The following is a 20,635-nucleotide window of genomic DNA, read 5'->3' as shown; positions in this document are numbered from 1 at the left end:
CCGGAATTCTGGGGAACCGCCCGCGACCAGTAATCTTGTGCTTCCATCAATACCAGGTAAAACACCGTCTGATCGTAGAGGCACGTCGCAGAGGTTCTTTTATTTTCCAGGATACAACCATTCGCTTTGTGGAAGATCTTGCACCCCAGACCTTAAAGATGCGCGCTGAGTTTAAAGGCACAATGAAAGTGCTTTTTGATCGTGGTTTTAAACGTTCGCTTTGTTCCCCTGCTGATCTACAAATCAAACTTAACACTGGGAAATACAAATGGTTTAAGTCAACCAAGGAAGCTGAAGCATTTGTGGCAAGTCTTCCGGCTATCCAGTCATCTTCGGAACCCGATCAGACCTCCTAAAATGGTGGATAAGTACTTCTCGTAGTAAAATTACTTTCTCTGGACTCAGACTTTACTTGAATCATTCAGACATTATTCATCGAAACTCTAAGGGCTGTTGACAATCTCTCCCTGGATTTGGTGTGTGTGAAATCTATCTTTTATTGTTGTACAACTTTATCTACAGAGTTCTACAACTGACTTTAACTTGTTTTGGAGGTTTGAGGTCTTCAGTGAAGGCCTTCCTGTTTGTTGGTTCACAGTTTAATTGCCGATCTATTTTTCCTTCTTTTTATATTTATTTATTTTATTATACTTTTTTCTTTTCTTCACCCCCTTTTTCTAATTTCTGAATTTTTTTTCTCTCTTCTCTGTAAATGGTTGATAAATACTCGTCTTGAATTTATAATTTTCCCCTTCCTCTCTTTTTTTTATCCCTTTTTTTTCCTTTCTCTTACTTTATTCTTCTATAATTTTTTCGCTGGCAGGTTAGTTTTGGTCCTCTTCCGATTTTCTCTGTATTAAGTTTTATATTCCTGCAGAAGGTGTTCTGATCTGTAGTTATGTTTTTTAGTGCATAAACTACTTACTATTTATTATAGTATTTATACGGAACTGCTGTTAATGACACAGATCTGGAAGTTGTATTTGGGTTAATTTTTTTGGTAGAGCTAGCTACTTGTTTTGGTAGCCGTCTAGTTTTGGGTTGTGTGGGTGGGGTGGATTTTCTAGTTCCAACATCACTCACTGTATATATTATATCTCTTTATTGCTCAGGACATGTATATGTGTTGATTTTACGAATCTATGTTTACATCTCTGCTCCCAGACTGCTATTGTACTGCTTGACTTTTTATATGCCTTCTGCCTTTTATGCATTAGTAATCGATAATGGCTAGTGCACTTAAATTCGTGAGCTGGAATGTAAAGGGATTGAATCACCCTGTTAAAAGGAGGAAGGTATTCTCACATATCAAACAACTCAAAGCTGACATTGCTTTCCTCCAAGAAACTCATATTCGTTGTTCTGATAACTCCCGGCTTTTGTCAAAGTGGGCGGGTCAGCATTTTCATTCATCCTTTACCGCTAAAGCTAGGGGAGTCTCCATTCTTATTAACTCAAATATTCCTTTGGAACTCCATATTAAAATATCTGATATATTATTGTTTCTGGCAAACTATATAACACTAAAGTTGCACTAGCAAACCTGTATGCCCCCAACTTTGATGATGTTAATTTTTTTGAATGGTTTTTTCCCTCACTACCGGACTTAAACTCGTACTCTCTTATACTGGGTGGTGACTTTAATTGTTGGTTAGATCCCAATTTGGATCGATCGTCCTCTGTTCCTAGACCACCTACTAAATCTGCCTTAGCTATTCAATCGTTTCTCTCTAATTATGGTATCTCTGATATATACTGTTTCCTCCATCCTACGGAGAGAGATTATTCTTTTTTCTCACATGTTCACCATACCTTCACTAGAATTGATTATTTCTTACTCGATAACCAACTTATTTCATTTGCCCACTCTTGTGACTATCAGAGTATACTGATCTCTGACCATGCCCCAATTACTCTCTCTATGAATTTGCCTGGTCTCCCTCAGAGGAATAAACACTGGCGGTTTGATTCAACTTTACTATTGGATGTTGATTTTTTTAAATTTATTAAGGATCAGATACCCTTTTATTTTAACCCTAATACATCACCTGAAGTGCCATCCCAGATTGTCTGGGATGCCATGAAAGCATATCTGAGGGGGCAAATAATCTCTTATACAGCAAATCTCAACAGAAGATCCCATGCAGATCGATTAGACCTCATTAACCAGATTAAAGAATTGGATCAAATATATGCCCAAACTAAGAACCCTGAATTATACAAGAAGCGTGTTGAACTCCAAACTAAACTTAACCTTCTGTCCACTCAACCTGTCGAACGCCAACTTCTCAAAAGCAATTTGTGGGGATTCATGGGGATAAGTCTGGTAAATTCCTAGCCAATCAGCTGAGGCGTTCCAAAGCCAAACAACATATTACAAAGATCCGGAAGGAGAATGGAGACTTTACATCGGATCATTTAGAAATTAATGACGCATTTAAAAATTTTTATTCTCGGCTTTATTCCTCTGAATCTCTGAATGACAATATCTCTGTTGATCAATTTTTACAGAATCTGAATATCCCCTCACTTTCATCTGATTTCAAAGCCAAACTCAACGTGCCTATGTCATTAGAAGAAATATCTACTGCAATTTCTGCACTGTCCTCAGGGAAATCTCCTGGACCTGATGGGTTCCCTGTAGAATTTTATAAATCATTCACCTCTTCTTTCTCCTCAGTTACTTTCAGTATTATCTGACTCGTTTAATTATGGCAAATTGCCACCCTCTTTCAGTGAGGCATCTATTATTCTTCTTTTAAAAAAGAGCAAAGATCCAACAGAGTGTTCCTCGTATAGGCCGATCTCTCTGCTCAATGTTGATGTAAAGATCTTAGCTAAAGTTTTGTCTCATAGATTAGAAACCGTCATTCCCTCCATTATCTCTGATGACCAAACAGGCTTTATTAAAAACCGTTTCCCTTTTTTTAACATTCGGCGTTTATTTAATATCTTATACTCACCTCCAACTGGGATTCCTGAATGTGTTATTTCCCTCGATGCAGAGAAAGCATTTGATCGTATAGAGTGGAACTACCTTTTTGCAGTTTTAGAAAAATTTGACCTTGGCCAAAGTTTCATCTCTTGGATCCGATTGCTGTACCTGTGTCCTACTGCCTCTGTTTTAACCAATTTTCAGAAATCCCAAGTATTTAATCTCAAACGTGGCACCCGCCAGGGATGCCCCTTAAGTCCCTTTCTCTTTGATTTGGCTATGGAACCTCTGGCGATAGCATTTCGAAACTGCCCTGAATTGACCGGGATTTGGAGAGGGGGTGTTGAGCATAAAGTTTCTCTCTATGCTGATGACTTATTACTCTTTCTCTCAAATCCATCTACATCCTTACCTCTAATGTTTTCACTTCTTGACCAGTTTAGCCAGATCTCTGGCTATAAACTTAATTTACATAAGAGTGAACTTCTCCCAATTAATAAAGAAGCACAAGAACTAACATTTCATGATCTCCCTTTTAAAGTAGTCCATAATCAATTTACTTATCTTGGAATTACAGTCACAAGGAAGTTTAAAGACCTCTTTCGTGAAAACTTTGCCAATCTTTCAGATGCTATAAAACAGAGTTTGGTACAATGGTCACCTCTATCTATGTCTCTGGTAGGTCGTATTAATGTTGTTAAAATGTATGTTCTCCACAAATTTTTATACCTATTTCAATCTATCCCAATTTTTATTCCTAAATCTTTTTTTGATTCCTTATACTCTATTATTTTGTCATATCTGTGGCAGAATAAGCGCTCTAGAATTAATAAAATCCATCTCCAAAAATCTAAAAAAGAGGGTGGCATGGCTTTACCTAACTTTCATTTATATTATTGGGCAGCTAATATACGTTGTGCTACCTTCTGGTCTTCCTTCCATGGCCAACCCGAGTGCCCTAACTGGGTGGCGATGGAGCTGAGCTCCACTAAAGAATTATCTATCTCAGCACTTCTTGGCTCTGCAGTCCCTAGTAGTCTGCCCAGATCAATAGCTAATCCTCTTGTTAGACACACTTTGCATATATGGGCTCAGATCAGGAAATGCTATGGTTTCCAGGGGTTTTCCGTTTCCCGTCCTATTGCTCATAATCACCTTTTTTTACCTACTACATACAATTCAGCATTCCAGGTTTGGTATAGGAAGGGCATTAGACATTTTGAAGATCTTTTCATTGATAATCGCTTCGCTTCTTTTCAGCAGCTCTCTGTTAAGTTCAATCTGCCCAATGCTCATTTTTTCAGATATCTCCAAATCTGACACTCTATTGCTCCTTTAATTCCTAACTTTCCTGAAATGCCTGCGAAAAATGCTATGGACCTATTTCTTTCCATGAATCCACTAGGTAAAGGCTTAATATCAATCATCCGAGATAAATTAGCAGCCTTACGACGGGCCCCCATGGATAAAATCAAAATGGCCTGGGAGCAGGATTTAAATATCTCCTTATCTGAGGAGAGCTGGGATTCAGTTCTCAAATCAGTTAACTCAACCTCTCTTTGTGCTTGCCACTGCCTTTTACAGTTTAAGATTGTTCATAGAGCCCATTTGTCTAAATCTAAACTATCTCGATTCTACCCTAGCGTTAGTCCGCTCTGTGATAAATGCAAGAGAGGGCGTGGCCTCTCTCATCCATATGTACTGGTTCTGTCCTAGCTTGGAGAAATTCTGGAAAGATCTCTTCACTACGTTATCGTGTATTCTGAATCAGCACCTAGAACCAAACCCCTTAATTGCTCTGTTCGGTTTTTGGGGCGAGACAGATTTATGTCTGGGTCCGACCCAATGCCGAATATTATCCTTTGCCTCTCTCCTGGCTAGACCCTTGATCCTCCTCAGATGGAGAGATGTTGCCCCGCCCACTCATGCTCAATGGCTTAACGACATCATGGCCTATTTGGACCTCGAAAAAATTCATTATTCAGTTCTCAAATCGGATCTAAAGTTCCATAAGGTCTGGGGACCTTTTATCGAGTACTTTCATAACCTTCCTCTTGACTAGGGTTTTTTTTTCTTTTCGGTCCCTTGCTTTCAGCTCCTTTTTTTTTCTGGTAGAAGGCATTTTTACCCTCTGTTGCTGAATGTATTCACAGTCTGGGAGTTTGGCTGTCCTGACTTATACTCTCTATATTGCGTTGTGGTTGGTCTGGAGTTGCTGTTGTTTTTTTCTTGTGTTGTGGGGCTTGGGGAGGACACTAAGCTTACTTGACTTTAATTCAGGTGCTTTTTTTTTGCTAAATTCTCTTCCTTTGTAGCATATTGTTATTGTATGCTTAATTTTGCACTGTTTTAATGTTCCTCATTGGGATTTGGGTTTTTAATTTGTAAAATGTTTTGAAAAACTAATAATAAAAAAAAATATTTGGGTGGTAATGGTGTCATTAGGAAAGTGTGGAAGTGTGAGGGCTAAAAGCTCGTGGATTGTTGGGTGGGGGCAGGGAGAGACAGCTGAATTCTTCCAATACTTAATCCATTAATTTTTGTTACACTCATTGGTGTCACAGTGTAGCACATTGATCATTATTGAATGACAATGGAATTTCAAAATGCTGATTTCTGATTATAACATATAGACTGGAATAGTTTCATCATTGGAGTGAGACTCTACAGCTTTAATTGTTCCTTTTAGACTGGAGAAGATGAGTGGCATTTCCAGTAATACATTTGTTATTTAAAGGGTCCACATACAAAAAAATAAGAACAATAATTTGCATTTAAAAATGCAACTTGAAATGCACGGGTAAGTTGCCATTTTTGTGAGGCTTCCATTGGAGAGGCAAATTGCCAAAAAATTTGCAGATATTTCAGTAAAAGTCAAGTTCATTGTCATATGCACAAATGTATGTATGCACAGGGACAATGAAAAACTTACTTGCAACAGTTTCAGAAAATCATGTAAGTAATGTTCACAAGAAAATCATAAATTAAGACAGAATTTTTACAAGAAAGAACATAACTAGAGAAAAAGCATCCATTTTAGTTCAAAATTATTGAAGCGGTCATAGTGCTGCTTAACTTTAGTGACTAGGGTTGTGCCATTTGGTTCAGGAACTGAATAGTTGAAGGATGGTAGGGAACTTAAAGCTTCTGTACCTTCTGCCCAATATTAGTAGCAAGGAGATAATATGTTCTGGATTTTAGAGATCTTTGATGATGATTATTGCCTTCTTTAGTCAATGCCTCATGTAGATCCTACTAATGATGGGAAAGGATATGCCCATGATGTATTGAGCTGAGTTTACTACTCCGGTTTGGTTTCATTTGCAACTAATCCACATAGCTCTCTTGTCACAAGTTGCTGGGTTACTTCAAACATGCCCATCACTTTTATGGAAATTAATGACAATTAGAATGCACCATTATGAAGTACCCAGCAACTCGTGGCAAGGGAGAGAAATGAGAGCTCACCAAGTTAAGAGTGTTAATTGAGTTTTTACACTCAAGTGGGATCTGTTGTGCTGAAATTACTAAACATAATTTCTCAGAATATTTGGGTTCAGTTCTCTTCTTTTAAACCAAAATCTATCAATTTTCGAAGCTCTTTTTTCCCTTCCTGTAGAAATGAACAAAAGAAGATTAAGAAAGGTGTTCCTCCAAGCCTGGCAGCTGTTAATGAAAATGATGAAGTGCTGGATCAGATTAACAATGCTCAGGAAGACATCAGGTTGACAGAACCATCTCCCAACATAGAGGTGCAACAATCTATTTCAAGATTTTAAATATCTCATAAAAGTTATGTGCATAGTTCTGAATCAACAGGTTGATAATTACATCTGCTTCTACAATGTTAATTTGAATGGCATTGAATATGAACTTCTGGAAATATACAGCAGAGGAGGCCATTTGGCTCATCTTGCTGTACTGGCTTTTGAAAGCAGTCTCAAATTAAATACTCTGCTCTGTTCATACAATCCTGTAAACTTGCCTTTTGAGTATGTAATGCTGTCAGTTTGTGAAAGATACCAATTACAATCAATTGGTATCTATAGCAACTGATTTTGATACCCCTGCCAGCGGAAACAGTTTGGTAGAGTTGTTGGGTAGCAGAGCGAAAGGGGTTCTGGCTAAGAAACCAAGACAGGAAGCTGGATGAATGTGGGGCTTGGCTACTAGAAATAGGGTTTGCAGGGAGACCATCTATAATCAAGGAGGAGGTTAGCAGGGTGATAATTGAGTGGTGTGTTGTCGTTGAAAAGGACAATGAGAAAGTTGGTGGTTGGTAGGAGAGAGGGAAGAGTGGGAAGTGGAAGGTGAGTTGTTTGAGTTATACTAATCCAGGCAAATGGAAAGCATTCCAATACTCTCCACTTGCCTGGATGAGTGTACTACTATCTTATGCCTTGATAATAGTGCAACGGCTTTGAGTTGTGAGGAGGGTCCCTCATGGCTAAACAAAATGCCCCATTTATATACAATCTTATCAAAATAATTACATTGATATCCAGTGATAAAATTGTCACAAAACCAAGCAGCTGAAAAAAAAATTTTCAGCTCAACAGAATTGTATATAAGCTAATCAGCAAAAACTTCTGAGCAGGCGTCTGGTTTATGCCAGAGTGAAGATTGGGAGCATTTGAGAATTAAGCAAAGCATGGACAAGACACTAATAAAGAAAGGGAAAATAGAGTAAAAGAGTAAAGTATAAGAAATTTAAAAACGTACCGTATAAACTTATACAGAATAACAATGCCAAAAGCAAAAGAGGAGTGAACATGGAATCCTTACAAACACACTGTGAGAATTTATAATGGGGAAGAAGTAAATGGCTTAACAAATATTTTCAGCCTGTCTTAATAGAAGAAGACACAAAAAAAAATCTCATGGAGATACAGTCAAGGGTCCTTTGCAAATGGGGAAGAAAAAGAAACTAGCGCTGAAATTTTTAAGAATTACCAGGTTTTTAAGAGTTTGTTATGGGGAAAGTAGATATTTAGTTAGAGCACAAAAATTTGGGGTAATGTGGTTGTGTTGGTCGAGAGTTGGTTAATAAAGATTTGGAATAAAAAATCTTTATTAATAAATATTAATTTTGGACTAGTCTATATTTCCCAGGTGAAATTTAACAACTTGGATGAACATGTTTCAACAACATCCTTTCTTAATAACTTGCAATTCAAGAAACGTACAGATAACATAAAAGTATGCACATAGAGTTAAGTTAAGTTTGGAACTGGTTTATTAATTGTTAGTGTTATGTTTGTACCCTAATAAAAGTAGAGCAATGCAGAACCTTACCAGTGTTGATACATATTGTGATTTTCATCAGGGACCAGTCAGAACTTACTCATTTGCCAGTTATAAGTATTTCATTTCCTGCATTTCTCTTTTAGTTTCCTGAGAAATTTATTGAATTTGTCATTTAAGTACTCAAGATCTACAAATAATTTTCAAGACTAAGTATCAACCAATCAAGCTAATTTCAACAAGCCAAGGTGACTTGCAATATCATTTAAAAGCCCAATTAGGTGCCTAACATCCTTCCAAACAAAAAAAATTATATTAAGCCAATTTCTGTTGTCCTCCATTTTCACTGTATTCAAATTTACAGTGGAGACATACTGGAGTAAAGGAAGTATCTTTACAAGGTTTCATGAAGTTATGCCTGAATATAATATTGTATAATTTGGTATTAACCCCATTTTCCAAAAACGAACTTCTGGCCAATGATTAATTCGAATTCTAATTCTAAGGCTTACAGTTGACTTTGCCATTTCTATAGTTCATTTGGTTTGAAGTCACCAGAAATTCTCAGTAGCATTCTTGCACCTCATTTATTAGATCATTTCTAGTATCTCAGTCCATTTTGCTCAAGTGCAAAGCAGTTGTCTAGACTCAGAAATGGTAATACCACAAGTCAACAAGCCTGTTGGTGAAAATGGAATCAATACTTCATTGTCAATCTTTTTCAAGTAAGCAGAGTAACAGATATCACTCAAGGAGAGGCCACTGACACATACCCTTAAACAATTAAAAGTTTCATTTTATAAGATTGTAAAGAGCTACATTGGCTCGACACTGGTATCCTTCTTTAAATATTTTCCAATATTCATTGATTTCTCCTGGATGGTGCTTAGATTTTTTGATTGATATCAGTATTGCATGCAGACAGGCAAGTCACAGGAACTTCAGCATGTTGTTAAATTTTATGTTGTGGATGGTAGAATGGGTTTAGGAAGTCCAAAAAAGTTGCAGTAGAATACCCAACTTCTTAAGGTGTTTCTGATGCAAACTATTTATATGACCACACAAGAGACTGGAAATCTGGAGCAACACACTAAGGAGCTGGAGGAACGCAATGGGTCAGGCCCCGCCAATGGAGGAAAACAGACAGCTGATGTCTTCGTTTGAGGCCCTTCATCAGGACTGTTGAAGGGTCTCAACTCAAAATGTTGACTGTCCATTTCCCTCCATAGATGCTGAATTCTTCCAGCTCCTTGTCATTTAAATGACTAATCTAGCTAAGTTTCTCTTCAATGTTGTTAGCTCAGAAAGTATATGGTGAAGATTTGATAGTGGTAATATAAACTCAGTATTTGCTTTATTAGGCACACCTGTGCACCTGTACATTAATGTATATATCTAATCAGCCAATCATGTGGCAGTGACTCAATTCAGAAAAGCATGCAAACGTGGTCAAGAGGTTCAGTTGTTGTTCAGACCAAAGATCAGAATGGGGAAGAAATGTGATCGAAGTGACTTTGACCATGGACTAATTGTTAGTGCCAGATGGGGTGGTTTGAGTATCTCAGAAACTACTGATCTCCTGGAATTTTTACGCAAAACAGTCTCTAGTGTTTACAGAGAATGGTGTGAGAAACAAGAAACATCCAACGAGTGCAGTTCTGAGAGAGAAACTGCCTTGAAAATGAGAGAGGTCAGAGGAGATTTTCCAGACTGCTTCAAGCTGACAGGAAGGTGACAGTAACTCAGATAAAACAGTGGTGTGCAAAAGAATATCTCTGAAAAGACAACACATTGAACCTTGAAGTGGATGGGCTTCAGCAGCAGCAGACCATGAATATACACTCACTGGCCACTTTATTAAGTACAGGAGGTACCTAATAAAGTGATCACTTAATATCAAAGGGAGGTATTCACATTCTTTCTTACTGAAATGGGTACTTGTTCATCAGAGATCTTCCTGGCCCAAGCTTGAAAATTGTCCAGACCTGAGTATGTATAGCCCTGTTTGTTTTAATATCCAAAAGAGTTTAAACAGAACAGAACACACTGCACGCAGTCCTTTGATCTGACTTTATAATGGTGTGAATGCTGAAACCCTGAAGATGGGTCATCATTAAGCACTGACCTAAAGAACAGCTAAAGTGACATCCTGGACTAAATTGTTAATATCCACAACAGTTTTGCCTTGCCAAGATATAACATTATTTGCAAAGAATTTTTCCATTCATTTGCATTGTCTTCAGTCTTATTTGGGATCCTCATGATATTTAGCTGGATATTACCTTGATACCAAGAGCAGTCTCTTTCACCTCACACCACTTTTGGAATTTGCTCAGACTTTGTCCAATGCTGTAAAGTACCATTGAGCTAAGTCATCATGGAAAACTGAAACTGAGCATCAATAAACAGTAAACATCTCTTAGTAGTATTGTTAAAAATAACTTCTATTATGTTGCTGCTGAGCATTAGTTAAACTGGATTGTTTCTTGTTTTTGTGGAGGCTCTCTCTGGGAAATTTTCCATATCATTTAATAGATGCCTGTTTGTAGCTGCACTGGAACAATCTGACTCTATAGAGAAGCACGTCACAAGCAGCGAAAAGCAGGTGTAGAGACTGTTGCCATTCTAGTTCTAATTTGCAGAGTTTTGAGATTAACCTTTGGTTGTTGAATTAATTAATCCTGCCTCACACAAGCAACCTGTAGTATTGAGCAATCGATGCTGTAGGTTTACCACCTTGGCACCTCAGGTCTGGTAGACGATGCTAACACAATCCTGACACAATCTTCAACAGAGTTCATTGAACTATGGCAGTGCTAGAATAAGGGATATGCTGCATCTGCTGGTTACTCCAAGCACTTTGTGGATAGCCAGTTTTAATCAGTTGGATGTAACTTAAATCAATTCCATATGTAGTACAGTAATAATCACTGATCTTTGAATGTATATATGTCTACTACAGCACATTTTGTTTCCCAGATTTTTTTAAATTGATTCTCTATTTCAAAAAGTGAAAACTGTGGCCTGACCACTAGCCATTCGATGTAACTGAACTGTTAGATCTTCTCTTCTTATCAACATCTACCACTGATTGGGAAATGTTTTCAGTTGTGATTTTACTTAAATTTTAGATAATTAACCTTCCACTTAACACTCCTCCACATCTAAGTGCCTTAACACTAACAAACACAATAATTGGCTGCTGGAGTGTAAGTATTCCTGGCCCATTTTCATAACTTGTATCATAATTGTACTTCATTCTCTGTCCACAAAACAAAAAGTTACTGAACCAGGTAATGTTGGAAAAACCAAGCAAGTCAAATAGTATCTGTGGATAGTGAAACAGAATCTGATGAAGACTCTTCGACTTGGAACGTTAACCCTGTCTCTTTTTCCACATAAGCTGCCTGACCCACTGTATACAGCATTTTATATTTTATTTCAAACTTCCGGCCTCTGCAGTAGTTGGGAGTGCAGCTTCACCACGGAATTTCATGGGAATTTTTTGTCCAATTAAGTGGATCAAGGCCTATGTAGTGCCTTGTAATGCATCAAGGCTTTGTTGCATTGTATCAGAAGACTGTCACTTGTTTAAGAGATATGAGAGTGGAGGGATATAGTCCATTTGCTGGCAGATGGAACTAGCTTAAATTAGCATCGTGGTTAGCATGAATATCATGGGCTGAAGGGTCTGTTTCTGTCTGTACTCTTCTGTGCTCCACGCTCAGTCAGCCAAATTGGTTTATGCTTTGTAAATCTGAGACAAAGTAGAATATAAATAGGAAGTGTGGGTAACAAAACCCATTCAGCAACATCCAGACCAAACATTAGAGGAAGTGAATGTTATATGTAGATAGCACAATTAATTACTCAGTAAACAATGATCAGTTAGTCCAGAGTCTCAAAAAAGGAACAAAGTCCAACTGTGGGACTCTTGCCCTTAATGCTTTGAAAGATATTTAATTTATGTTTGCACAATGTAAGATTGATAGTGCTATCCAATTGAATGAAATGGTATGTTTCTTCATCAAGAATAACTCTTTTTTAACAAATATATTTTGTACCTTTGCAGGAATCACATTCTGAAAGCCCGAAGTCAGTCAGTCAGCTGTCAACCAAACCCTGTGCCATTAAAAGCCAGCTTGGTAGTGCAGCAAGTCGGGCTGGAAGTGGGAAAAATCAGCTTGGTAACTCAGCAGAACCTAAAAAAGTGAGTAAAGTCATTAGAACTAAAGCAGAGGGTTTTACTAGAGCCAGCCCTTTTCTAATGTCCACGGTAACCTTTTGTAGTCACACAGCGTCCACTGACCCTATAGCCTCACTGAGCTTATGCTATCAGAAGACAATTATAATGAGAAACGTGGAACTAATTTTTTTTAAAGTTATTCTATGTTCTTTAAAATAATGATATTAATCTATTGATAATTCATTAAAATGCAAATATATGGAGAATACTAATAAAATAACTAAAGATACTGCCTAACAAATAGTCAGCTGACTAGTGTAGGAGTTTTGTTTCATATGTCAGCAAAAATTAGGGGTCAGATATGAAGTGTACCTGACCTCTCCCTTCAGCAGCCTCAAGAACATCCCTGAACTTGATGGCAAGTGAATGCAGGTCAGTGTCAAAAGTTATCAAGTGCAGAAATACAGAACATATTGCTGTGAACACAACAAAGCATCTGGCAGTTCCCTATGGTCATTTCACTGAATCCTGTGCATCAAGTAAATCCAAATTGGGAAAAATGTGTCATATTTACCATGTTCTTATATCATATGTTCCAAAGTATGTAAAAATGAGAATTTAGATGTGTAAGGTTAATTTTTATTAATATTTTGATCTGACAATTTATTTTTATAAAGTTTGAGAATCAATTGATTGGTTTAATTGAGTTTTTATTTGTTTCCTCATTGGAACAATGAGAACAATAGCTTTTTATGATGTTTATGAACAAGACATTGACACAGGCCTCTCCCCACCACCCCACAGTATCTCATTAATTCCACCAAATTACTATATAGAATAAGTTTGTTAACACCAAACAATTTAATTCCCAGCAAAATTATTCTAACTCGAAAGGAAAGGTATTTTTTTCTGAATTTTTCTACCTGAACTCAACAGATTTCAATTAAATTCTTTACAAATTACTTTCTTCAGAACTTTTCATTTAAAGTATTTGCATGTTAAGTTTCACTACTTAAATGACCCTTTTCCATTCTATGTTGTCAGTTAAATGATTGGTACCTGTCAAATTTATCATAGATTCTCTGTAATCCAATAGTTAGTGCAAAACTACTATTAATTCACTCCTTTCCATACTCAAATAGTACGGCATACTTCCAAGTCCCATGTGGCCTTTAATAGTGTATGAAATCCCCATCAACAAGGTGGACAAGCTCGAAAGAGTGATTAGCACACGTGTGAAACAGTGGCTTGGACTTCCACGATGCGTAAGTCCTGTTGGACTGTATGGGAATGGCAAATTGGAATTACCAATTCCAAGTCTTGTGAAAGCTTTCAAATGCACCAAAGCAAGGTTGGTCATTACCCTCACTGAATCTGAAGATACTGTTATTCGAACAGCGTCCTCCCCGTGTGGCAACAGGGAGGAAGTGGACCCCATCTGAAGCCGTTCAGAGTGCTAAGTCTGCTCTTCGCTTCAGGGATGTGGTTAGCCAAGTCCAACTTGGGAGAGCTGGGCTCAGGCTCATCCCAAAGACTCCTCAATGGCACAAGACAACATCAGTGCAGAAGAGATGGCTCATGGTGGAGGAGGTGAGAAGACAGGAGGAGGCAGAGCGACAGGCCAGGGCCAATGGACTAATTGGGAGAACCTAGAAAAGAGGAAACTCAGTTGGTGTGACATCTGGGAGATGGAGGGATCTCGGTTAAGTTCTGTCATCAGAGCCACTTATGACCTCCTACCCTCACCCCAGAACCTGAGCCAGTGGTGGGGAGAAGACCCTGCTTGCTCTCTTTGTCAAGCACCTGGATTACTAAGGCACACTTTAACAGGATGCACCACGAGCCTCAGCCAGGGGCGGTACACTAGGCAGCATAACCAAGTTCTGAGACAGCTGGCATCAATCAGAGGTGAATCACCACAAATGTTCTCCCACAAACATCGGCAAGAAATGTTCACATCATACAATTTGTACCAGCAGGCCAACCTCCAGAGCACCATATAACATCAAAAGAGGTAATCATTCTGCAGGTTGCTAGGGATTGGAAAATGGATGTGGACTTGGAAAAAAAGCTTATGTTTCCCCCAGACTTTATGGCTACAACACTCCAGCCAGACATGGTCCTGTGGTCCACAACAGCCAAGCTGGCATATATTGTGGAATTGACAGTACCATGGGAACATGGCATTGAAGAAGCTTATGAGAGGAAAAAGACCAAGTACTCTGAACTGGCAACTGAAGCTGCCTAGAATGGCTGGAAGACCAAGATTTTCCCTGTAGAAGTGGGATGTAGGGGATTCATGGCTACATCTATGACCAGTTTGTTGAAGAAGATGGGGGTGAGGGGTTATTCATTCCAAAAAGCAATCAAGTCCTTTTTAAATGCAGCAGAAGAAAGCAGTAATTGGAGTTGGATTAAAAAGAAAAACAACAACTAAGCTGCAAGATGAAGATCCTGAGGGGGGTGTATCTGGGACACCAGGTAGCACCATTGAGCCCTCTGGAGATGTTGTGGGCTTATCAACAAAACGTCAAAGAAGGAGGGTGCCCACCTGATGACCCCAGTGAGGTACCTACCCTCCTTGTCACCACTCCAAGCCCACTGCCAACATCAAGAGTGCCGACTTATCATAGGGATTGAAACATCAAGTCCTATTACCTTTGCTAATTTACTGGGCAGCCTATTGACAACTTGGTGACTAAGACCTTTTTGTTCAATCAGTGTCTCTGCATTCCATTAAGCTTTTATTTGGAACAGCTTATTGTGCCATTGACCCAAAGTAAAACAAGCTTAATGAATTTGTGAATTCCAGCTTGCATCATACTCTCTTCAATTACCTGATGAGGTAACTGTAGCCTTTGGCCAGGAGCAGATGTTGTCAGGCAGTGCTTCACAGTGGTTCAACCTTTTGACCGCCAATTCACTGCCCATCTGCTCCTGACTTCCAGCTCAACTCCTCTCACCTGTTCCTTATCCAACAAGAGGCTCTTTCTGCTTCCTCCCCCATCCTGTGAGTTGCTTGGTTCTTGCTCTTTTCATCAAGGCTCAGCGTAGACAGCAACATCCATGCCGACCTTGCTGGGAACCCCTACAGCCAATATCCACGAGGAATAGCCACGTCTGCTATCCTTTGTCCCTGCACTCACATCGACCTTAATTTCCATGATTTGGCAGTTTGCAGCAGATTGGATTTTGGCCTCTTTGATATGACTGGCGTGGCCCTCTCCTTGATGAAAATGACTGCCCTGTTTGCCTCTCTGCCAGTTGATCTCTTTTTACACCTCTCCTGCTCTAGTATGTCAGCAAGGGACAGCAGGACCTTGTTGTGACACCACCTATACCCATCCTTGTGTAAAAGCTGTTTTGCATCCTGACAGTACGTGTGCCAGTGAAGCCTCCTGACCACAAAGATTTCAGTTAGGGTCCTCTCTCAGCCCCCACGTGTGCAGATGTGGTGGTGTAGGAAGAGTGTCATACACAGACCGCAAGAGGAAAGAAATGTGGAAGAGCTCCAGTCTCCAAAGCTTTGCCCAAGTGATCTTTGTCGAATTCAACTGTGACCCCTAACTCAACTGCTTTCGATAACCGCCTTTCATCTTCATTGTTCCAGACCTCTGCTTGGACCATGTCATGCCTATCCCTTGCACTTCCACTCCCCCATTATTGGAAGTGTGCAGAGCTGAGGCCTTGCTGTCCCAGGCATGGGTTGCCAATGATGTCTCTTAATTGCAGGGAGCTCACTGTCTGGTCAATGGCCAAGTTGACAGCCCACTTACAGCCCAGTCCTGTTGTGACTCCTATATGATTTATTAGCTTGTCATTGGATTCCCCTTCGTGTTAATACTTTGCCACCTTGAATTCCTCCACTACTGATGACAATGGGAGCTGTAGCTTGCCTGGTCTTATGTAGAGCCCCATTGTAGAAAAACTTGGAGGGAGTCCCCAGCCACCTCCGCAAGTGCTCGTTAACTTTTTAGAAGACCATGTTGGTACCGCTATGTCTTAAATTTACCAGGGAATTTGGTTTTGTCGATCTTTTTCAGCCACTCTTCAGACTACTTTACAGTGTTGATGATGGTGGTGCTGCCTGTCATTGCTATATTAAACCAATTTACAGGACACTTTACTGGGTTGCCCTCTGTGAAAGGAATGATTTCTCTCTATACTTGAAGACTGAACTTGCTAGTAACTTTGCCCTTTTTGATCACCAAGCCTCGAAGGTCATCCTAGCCCAGCTAGCTACGTTGTCCAGGGTTTCCAATACCAGTCTTGCTTGGATATGGGTTACCGTTGTTGGGGTGATGTCATCCATTTGTAAAATCCGTGAATTCTTTTGAATTTGTCTACAACCAGCTCCAGCCCCTTAAAGCCAGGAAAGCACTTTATTTTTCAGTTTAGTATATTGTTGAGGAGAACATGAATTAAGCATTGATTAATGAAAGACTCTTTGCTCTTAGATTCTCTTTAATGACCACCTGCTGCAGACATTTTTGAAGCAGTTGATTATCCCCCTTCCACCTACTGAATCTCCTTTTGAAAGCAAGACCAGAGAGGAGAATCACAGGGTTATTCTGTCAAGTGGTGATAGCATTTGTCCCCATGGCAACCAAAAGATTACACCCACAATTTTGCTCCTACTGCATTTCAAACTGCTCCCTGTGTTTCTTAGAGATATCATCAACCAAATGTTCGTTTGGAAGAGAGTGTATTTGTACAAGAATGAGAGACAACCTTAGTATAAAACATTCTTCGGGACATTGACAGGTTAAATGCTGACAGGATATTTTCTCACTTGGGAGAGGCAAGGATCAGTGTGCCTAAAGTCTCAGTCTAAGAGGTGGCCATTTAAGACTGAAATGAGGAAGAACATCCTCTCCCAAAGAGCTGTGAATCCTTGGAATTCCTTGCCACAGAAAGCTGAGGAAGCTGAATCCTTGAATATATTCATAGCTGGTATGGATAGATTTCTTAATAAGTAGGGGAGTCAATGGTAAAGAGAGAGAGAGGGAATGTCAACTGAAGAAAAATTGGATCAGCCACTTTATTGTCAGAGCAACTGTAGAGACCAGATGGACTCGTAGTCTTGTATAGAGGAAGATAGTTATGGATGCTGGAGGTTGATCATTCTAGCCCCAGGATATCACTTCAGAAGTTCTTTAGGGCGGTACACTGGACCAACCATTTTCCATACCTTCTTCAATGACTTGCCTTCCACCATGAATTCAGTAGGTTCACTGATGAGTACATAATGTTCAATTCCATTTGCAACTCCTCACCATTCAGCAAAATCTAGACCACATTCAGGCACTGGCTGATAAGTGGCAATGAACATTTCCAGCACAAAGGTATTATGTATTGACCATATCCAATAGTCATAACATTGAAATGTCAATATCATTGCTGACGTTCCCATCATCGATATCCTGAGGATCTCATTGAGCAGAAATTGACCAGCTGTGGCTGCAAGAGCAAGCTGGGTATCCCATGATAAGCACCCTGAATGCATACTATCCACAGATTACACTACAGTTAGCCATCCAGACTACTCCAACAGCACAACCCAAACTTGTGACTTCTTTCACCAAGAAGGTGGGCACATAGGAACATCACAATCTGCCGGTTTCTCTGCAGGTTAAACACCATCCTAGGAATTATTATCATGGGTCTTTCATCATAGAAAGGTCTAAGCCATGGAACTCCCTTTCCAAAAGTACTGGGGAGTACTTTCACCAGAAGATTGCAAAGGTTCTAGGTGGCTGTTCATCACTGCCTGCTCAAGAGCATTCAGAGATGGGCGAGAAAGAAACACTGTTTCCTGAAAGGGTATTTGGAAAATAGTATCTCTGTCATATATAACATTAATTAAACACTGTCATTTTATACCTCTGCAGGAGTCGCGCCGAGAATCCATAAAGTCAGGTGGTCAGTTTTCATCTGCTAGAAGTCGGCAGAGTGTTTCAGTGGATCCTAACAAAGTGAGTTCCTGGTATTAGGTGTTCTGGAATTTATCTAATATGGTATTTGCAACTCTACGTATTTCACATTTTTCCTTGGATTCATGCAGGCCTTGTTTGTAGCTGTCACTAAACATCACCTGTTACAAAACAACTGCATGTGCAATTGACACTGTCTTGCTTGGCATATCATGGTAGCTAATATTTTGGATCTTTGGTCATATAATTTAAGGTCTTTCTCCACAGAGCTCCCTCATTGGGCAGCCTCAATGTTAATCTCCAGAAAAACATGTTTTTAGCCAAAGACACTTTTAAAAAACATATGAAGAAAAACATACAAAGTAGATTTATTATCAAAGTACATATATGTCACTAAATACAACCCTGAGATTCATTTTCTTGCAGGCATTCACAGTAAATACAAGAACACAATAGAATCAATGAAAGACCTCACCAAGTTGGGCGTTCAACCAGTGTGCAATAGACAACGACCTGTGCAAATACAAAAAGAAGGAAATAATAATAATAATAGTAATAATAAATTAATTAGCAATTAATATCAAGAATATGAGATAAGTAGTCCTTGAAAGTGAGTCCAGAGGTTGTGGGAACAGTACAGTGAAGCTGAGTGAAGTTATCACCTCTGGTCCGGAGCCGGATGGTTAAGGGGTAATAACTGTTCCTGAATCTGCTGGTGTGGGTCCTAATGCTCCTGTACCTTTTCCCTGATGCCAGCAGTGAGAAGAGATCATGGCCTGGATGGTGGGGGTCGTTGATGATGGATGCTGATTTCCTGCAACAGCGCTCCTTGTAGATGTGCTCAGTGGTGGAGAGGGCTCTACCAGTGATGTATTAGGCCTTATCCACTACTTCTTGTGGGCTTTTCCATTCAACTACTTTTTGTTGAATACAGAAATATGTCCTCATTGTAATGTGAAGACTTGATATGGCATATCTAGTTGCTTATCCTTACTCAACATGGGTGTCCAGCAGTGCAGCAAGTACTGTGATCTTTATGGATGGTACTGAAATCTTTCATGTCACAAGTAAGGCCTTTTCTGAGTGAGGTACCCCATTGGACCCAAGCCAAGTTACAACCTTTGACTGCATCTTCTGTTGGAGACAATTGCTCCCTGGAAGGTGAGGGGGGTGAGATACTGTAATAAGAAGATTCATGGAGGAAAGGTCAGTAATTTGAAATGAGAAAGAGAAAGAAAGGAAAAGAATGGGGACAAGTTGCAATTTTTTGGAAGCACAGATAGTTAATTACTAGGAAGATGTGGTAGTCAATATCTCCAATACATTTGTGCAACATGATTTCCCATGCACAAAGCCATATTCAAGTCATGTTGACTATCCTTAATTAGCCCTTGTATTCCTAATGCAAATACATCCCATCTCTCAGAATCCCTTCCAATAACTGGACTGTAATTCCCTGGCTTATCCCTAATAGTCTTCTTAAATAAGAGCATAACATTAACAATGGTCAATAAAAATACAAAAATCTCTGCCTGATCCCCAGCAATTCCATCTATTACTTCCTTCAACATCTAAGGATATGCCTGAGATTTTCTACCCTTATGTGTTTCAAGGCTGCCAATGCCGCTTCCATAATGTCAATATGTTTCAGAATATCTCTGGTCCCTTTCCAGATAACACCTGTGTCCATGTTTCACTCCATGAGAAATATAGATGAGAAATATTCACTTAAGACTGTAGCCTTAATTAATTAACCACACTAATTGCTAAAGGCACCTGTATTCCCTAACTACCTTTTTACTTTTAATATGCAATACTTAGAGAATCTTCTGAGATTTTCCTTCATCTTATCTGCCAGCTATATTGCATTTCTTCTGTTCTCTGATTTCCTTCATAAATGTACAGTACTCATACATCCCTTATATTCCACAAGGCAATTGCTTGATCCCAGCTGCCTAAACTTGCCTGTTCTCCTATCAGATTCCTTCTTCTTCAGCCCTTTACCTTTCCCAACTACCACCTACAGCCCCCTTCCCCTACACACATACCCACCATCCACTTTCCCCTCACCCAGTTTCACCTATGATCTACAAGGTTGCCCTCCCAACCTTCTTATTTTGGCTTCTTATCCCTTCTTTTCCAGTCCTGATGCAGAGTTTCAGCCCAAAGCATAGACTGTTTATTCCTTCCTCCCCCCCCCCCACCTCCTGTAAATGCTGCCTGACGCTGAGTTCCTCTAACATTTTGTTCTGATTTCCCAGAATCTGTGAATTCTCTTGTATTTATGCCAAAACTTGAATATGTTTCCTTCAATTTCCTGATCAGAACCTGAATATC

At 39.4% G+C, this 20,635-nt stretch overlaps 1 protein-coding gene across 2 annotated transcripts in view; it reads left to right on the top strand.

Moving 5' to 3' along the window:
* adgb (androglobin) overlaps positions 1-20,635 on the top strand; it is a 226,354-nt gene that overhangs the window by 69,495 nt on the left and 136,224 nt on the right. For both annotated transcript variants that reach the window (XM_059986363.1, XM_059986362.1), the window contains exons 12-14: positions 6,555-6,687; positions 12,252-12,389; positions 18,257-18,340. In XM_059986363.1, coding sequence (XP_059842346.1) covers positions 6,555-6,687; positions 12,252-12,389; positions 18,257-18,340 — 355 coding nt within the window. The remainder of the gene's footprint in view (positions 1-6,554; positions 6,688-12,251; positions 12,390-18,256; positions 18,341-20,635) is intronic.

The sequence above is a fragment of the Hypanus sabinus genome, chromosome 12 (genome assembly GCF_030144855.1).
Source record: "Hypanus sabinus isolate sHypSab1 chromosome 12, sHypSab1.hap1, whole genome shotgun sequence".
In the NCBI taxonomy this organism is placed as follows: Eukaryota; Metazoa; Chordata; class Chondrichthyes; order Myliobatiformes; family Dasyatidae; genus Hypanus; species Hypanus sabinus.
Note: the sequence above shows the minus strand (reverse complement) of the source record. Positions and strands in the feature narration are given on the sequence as shown.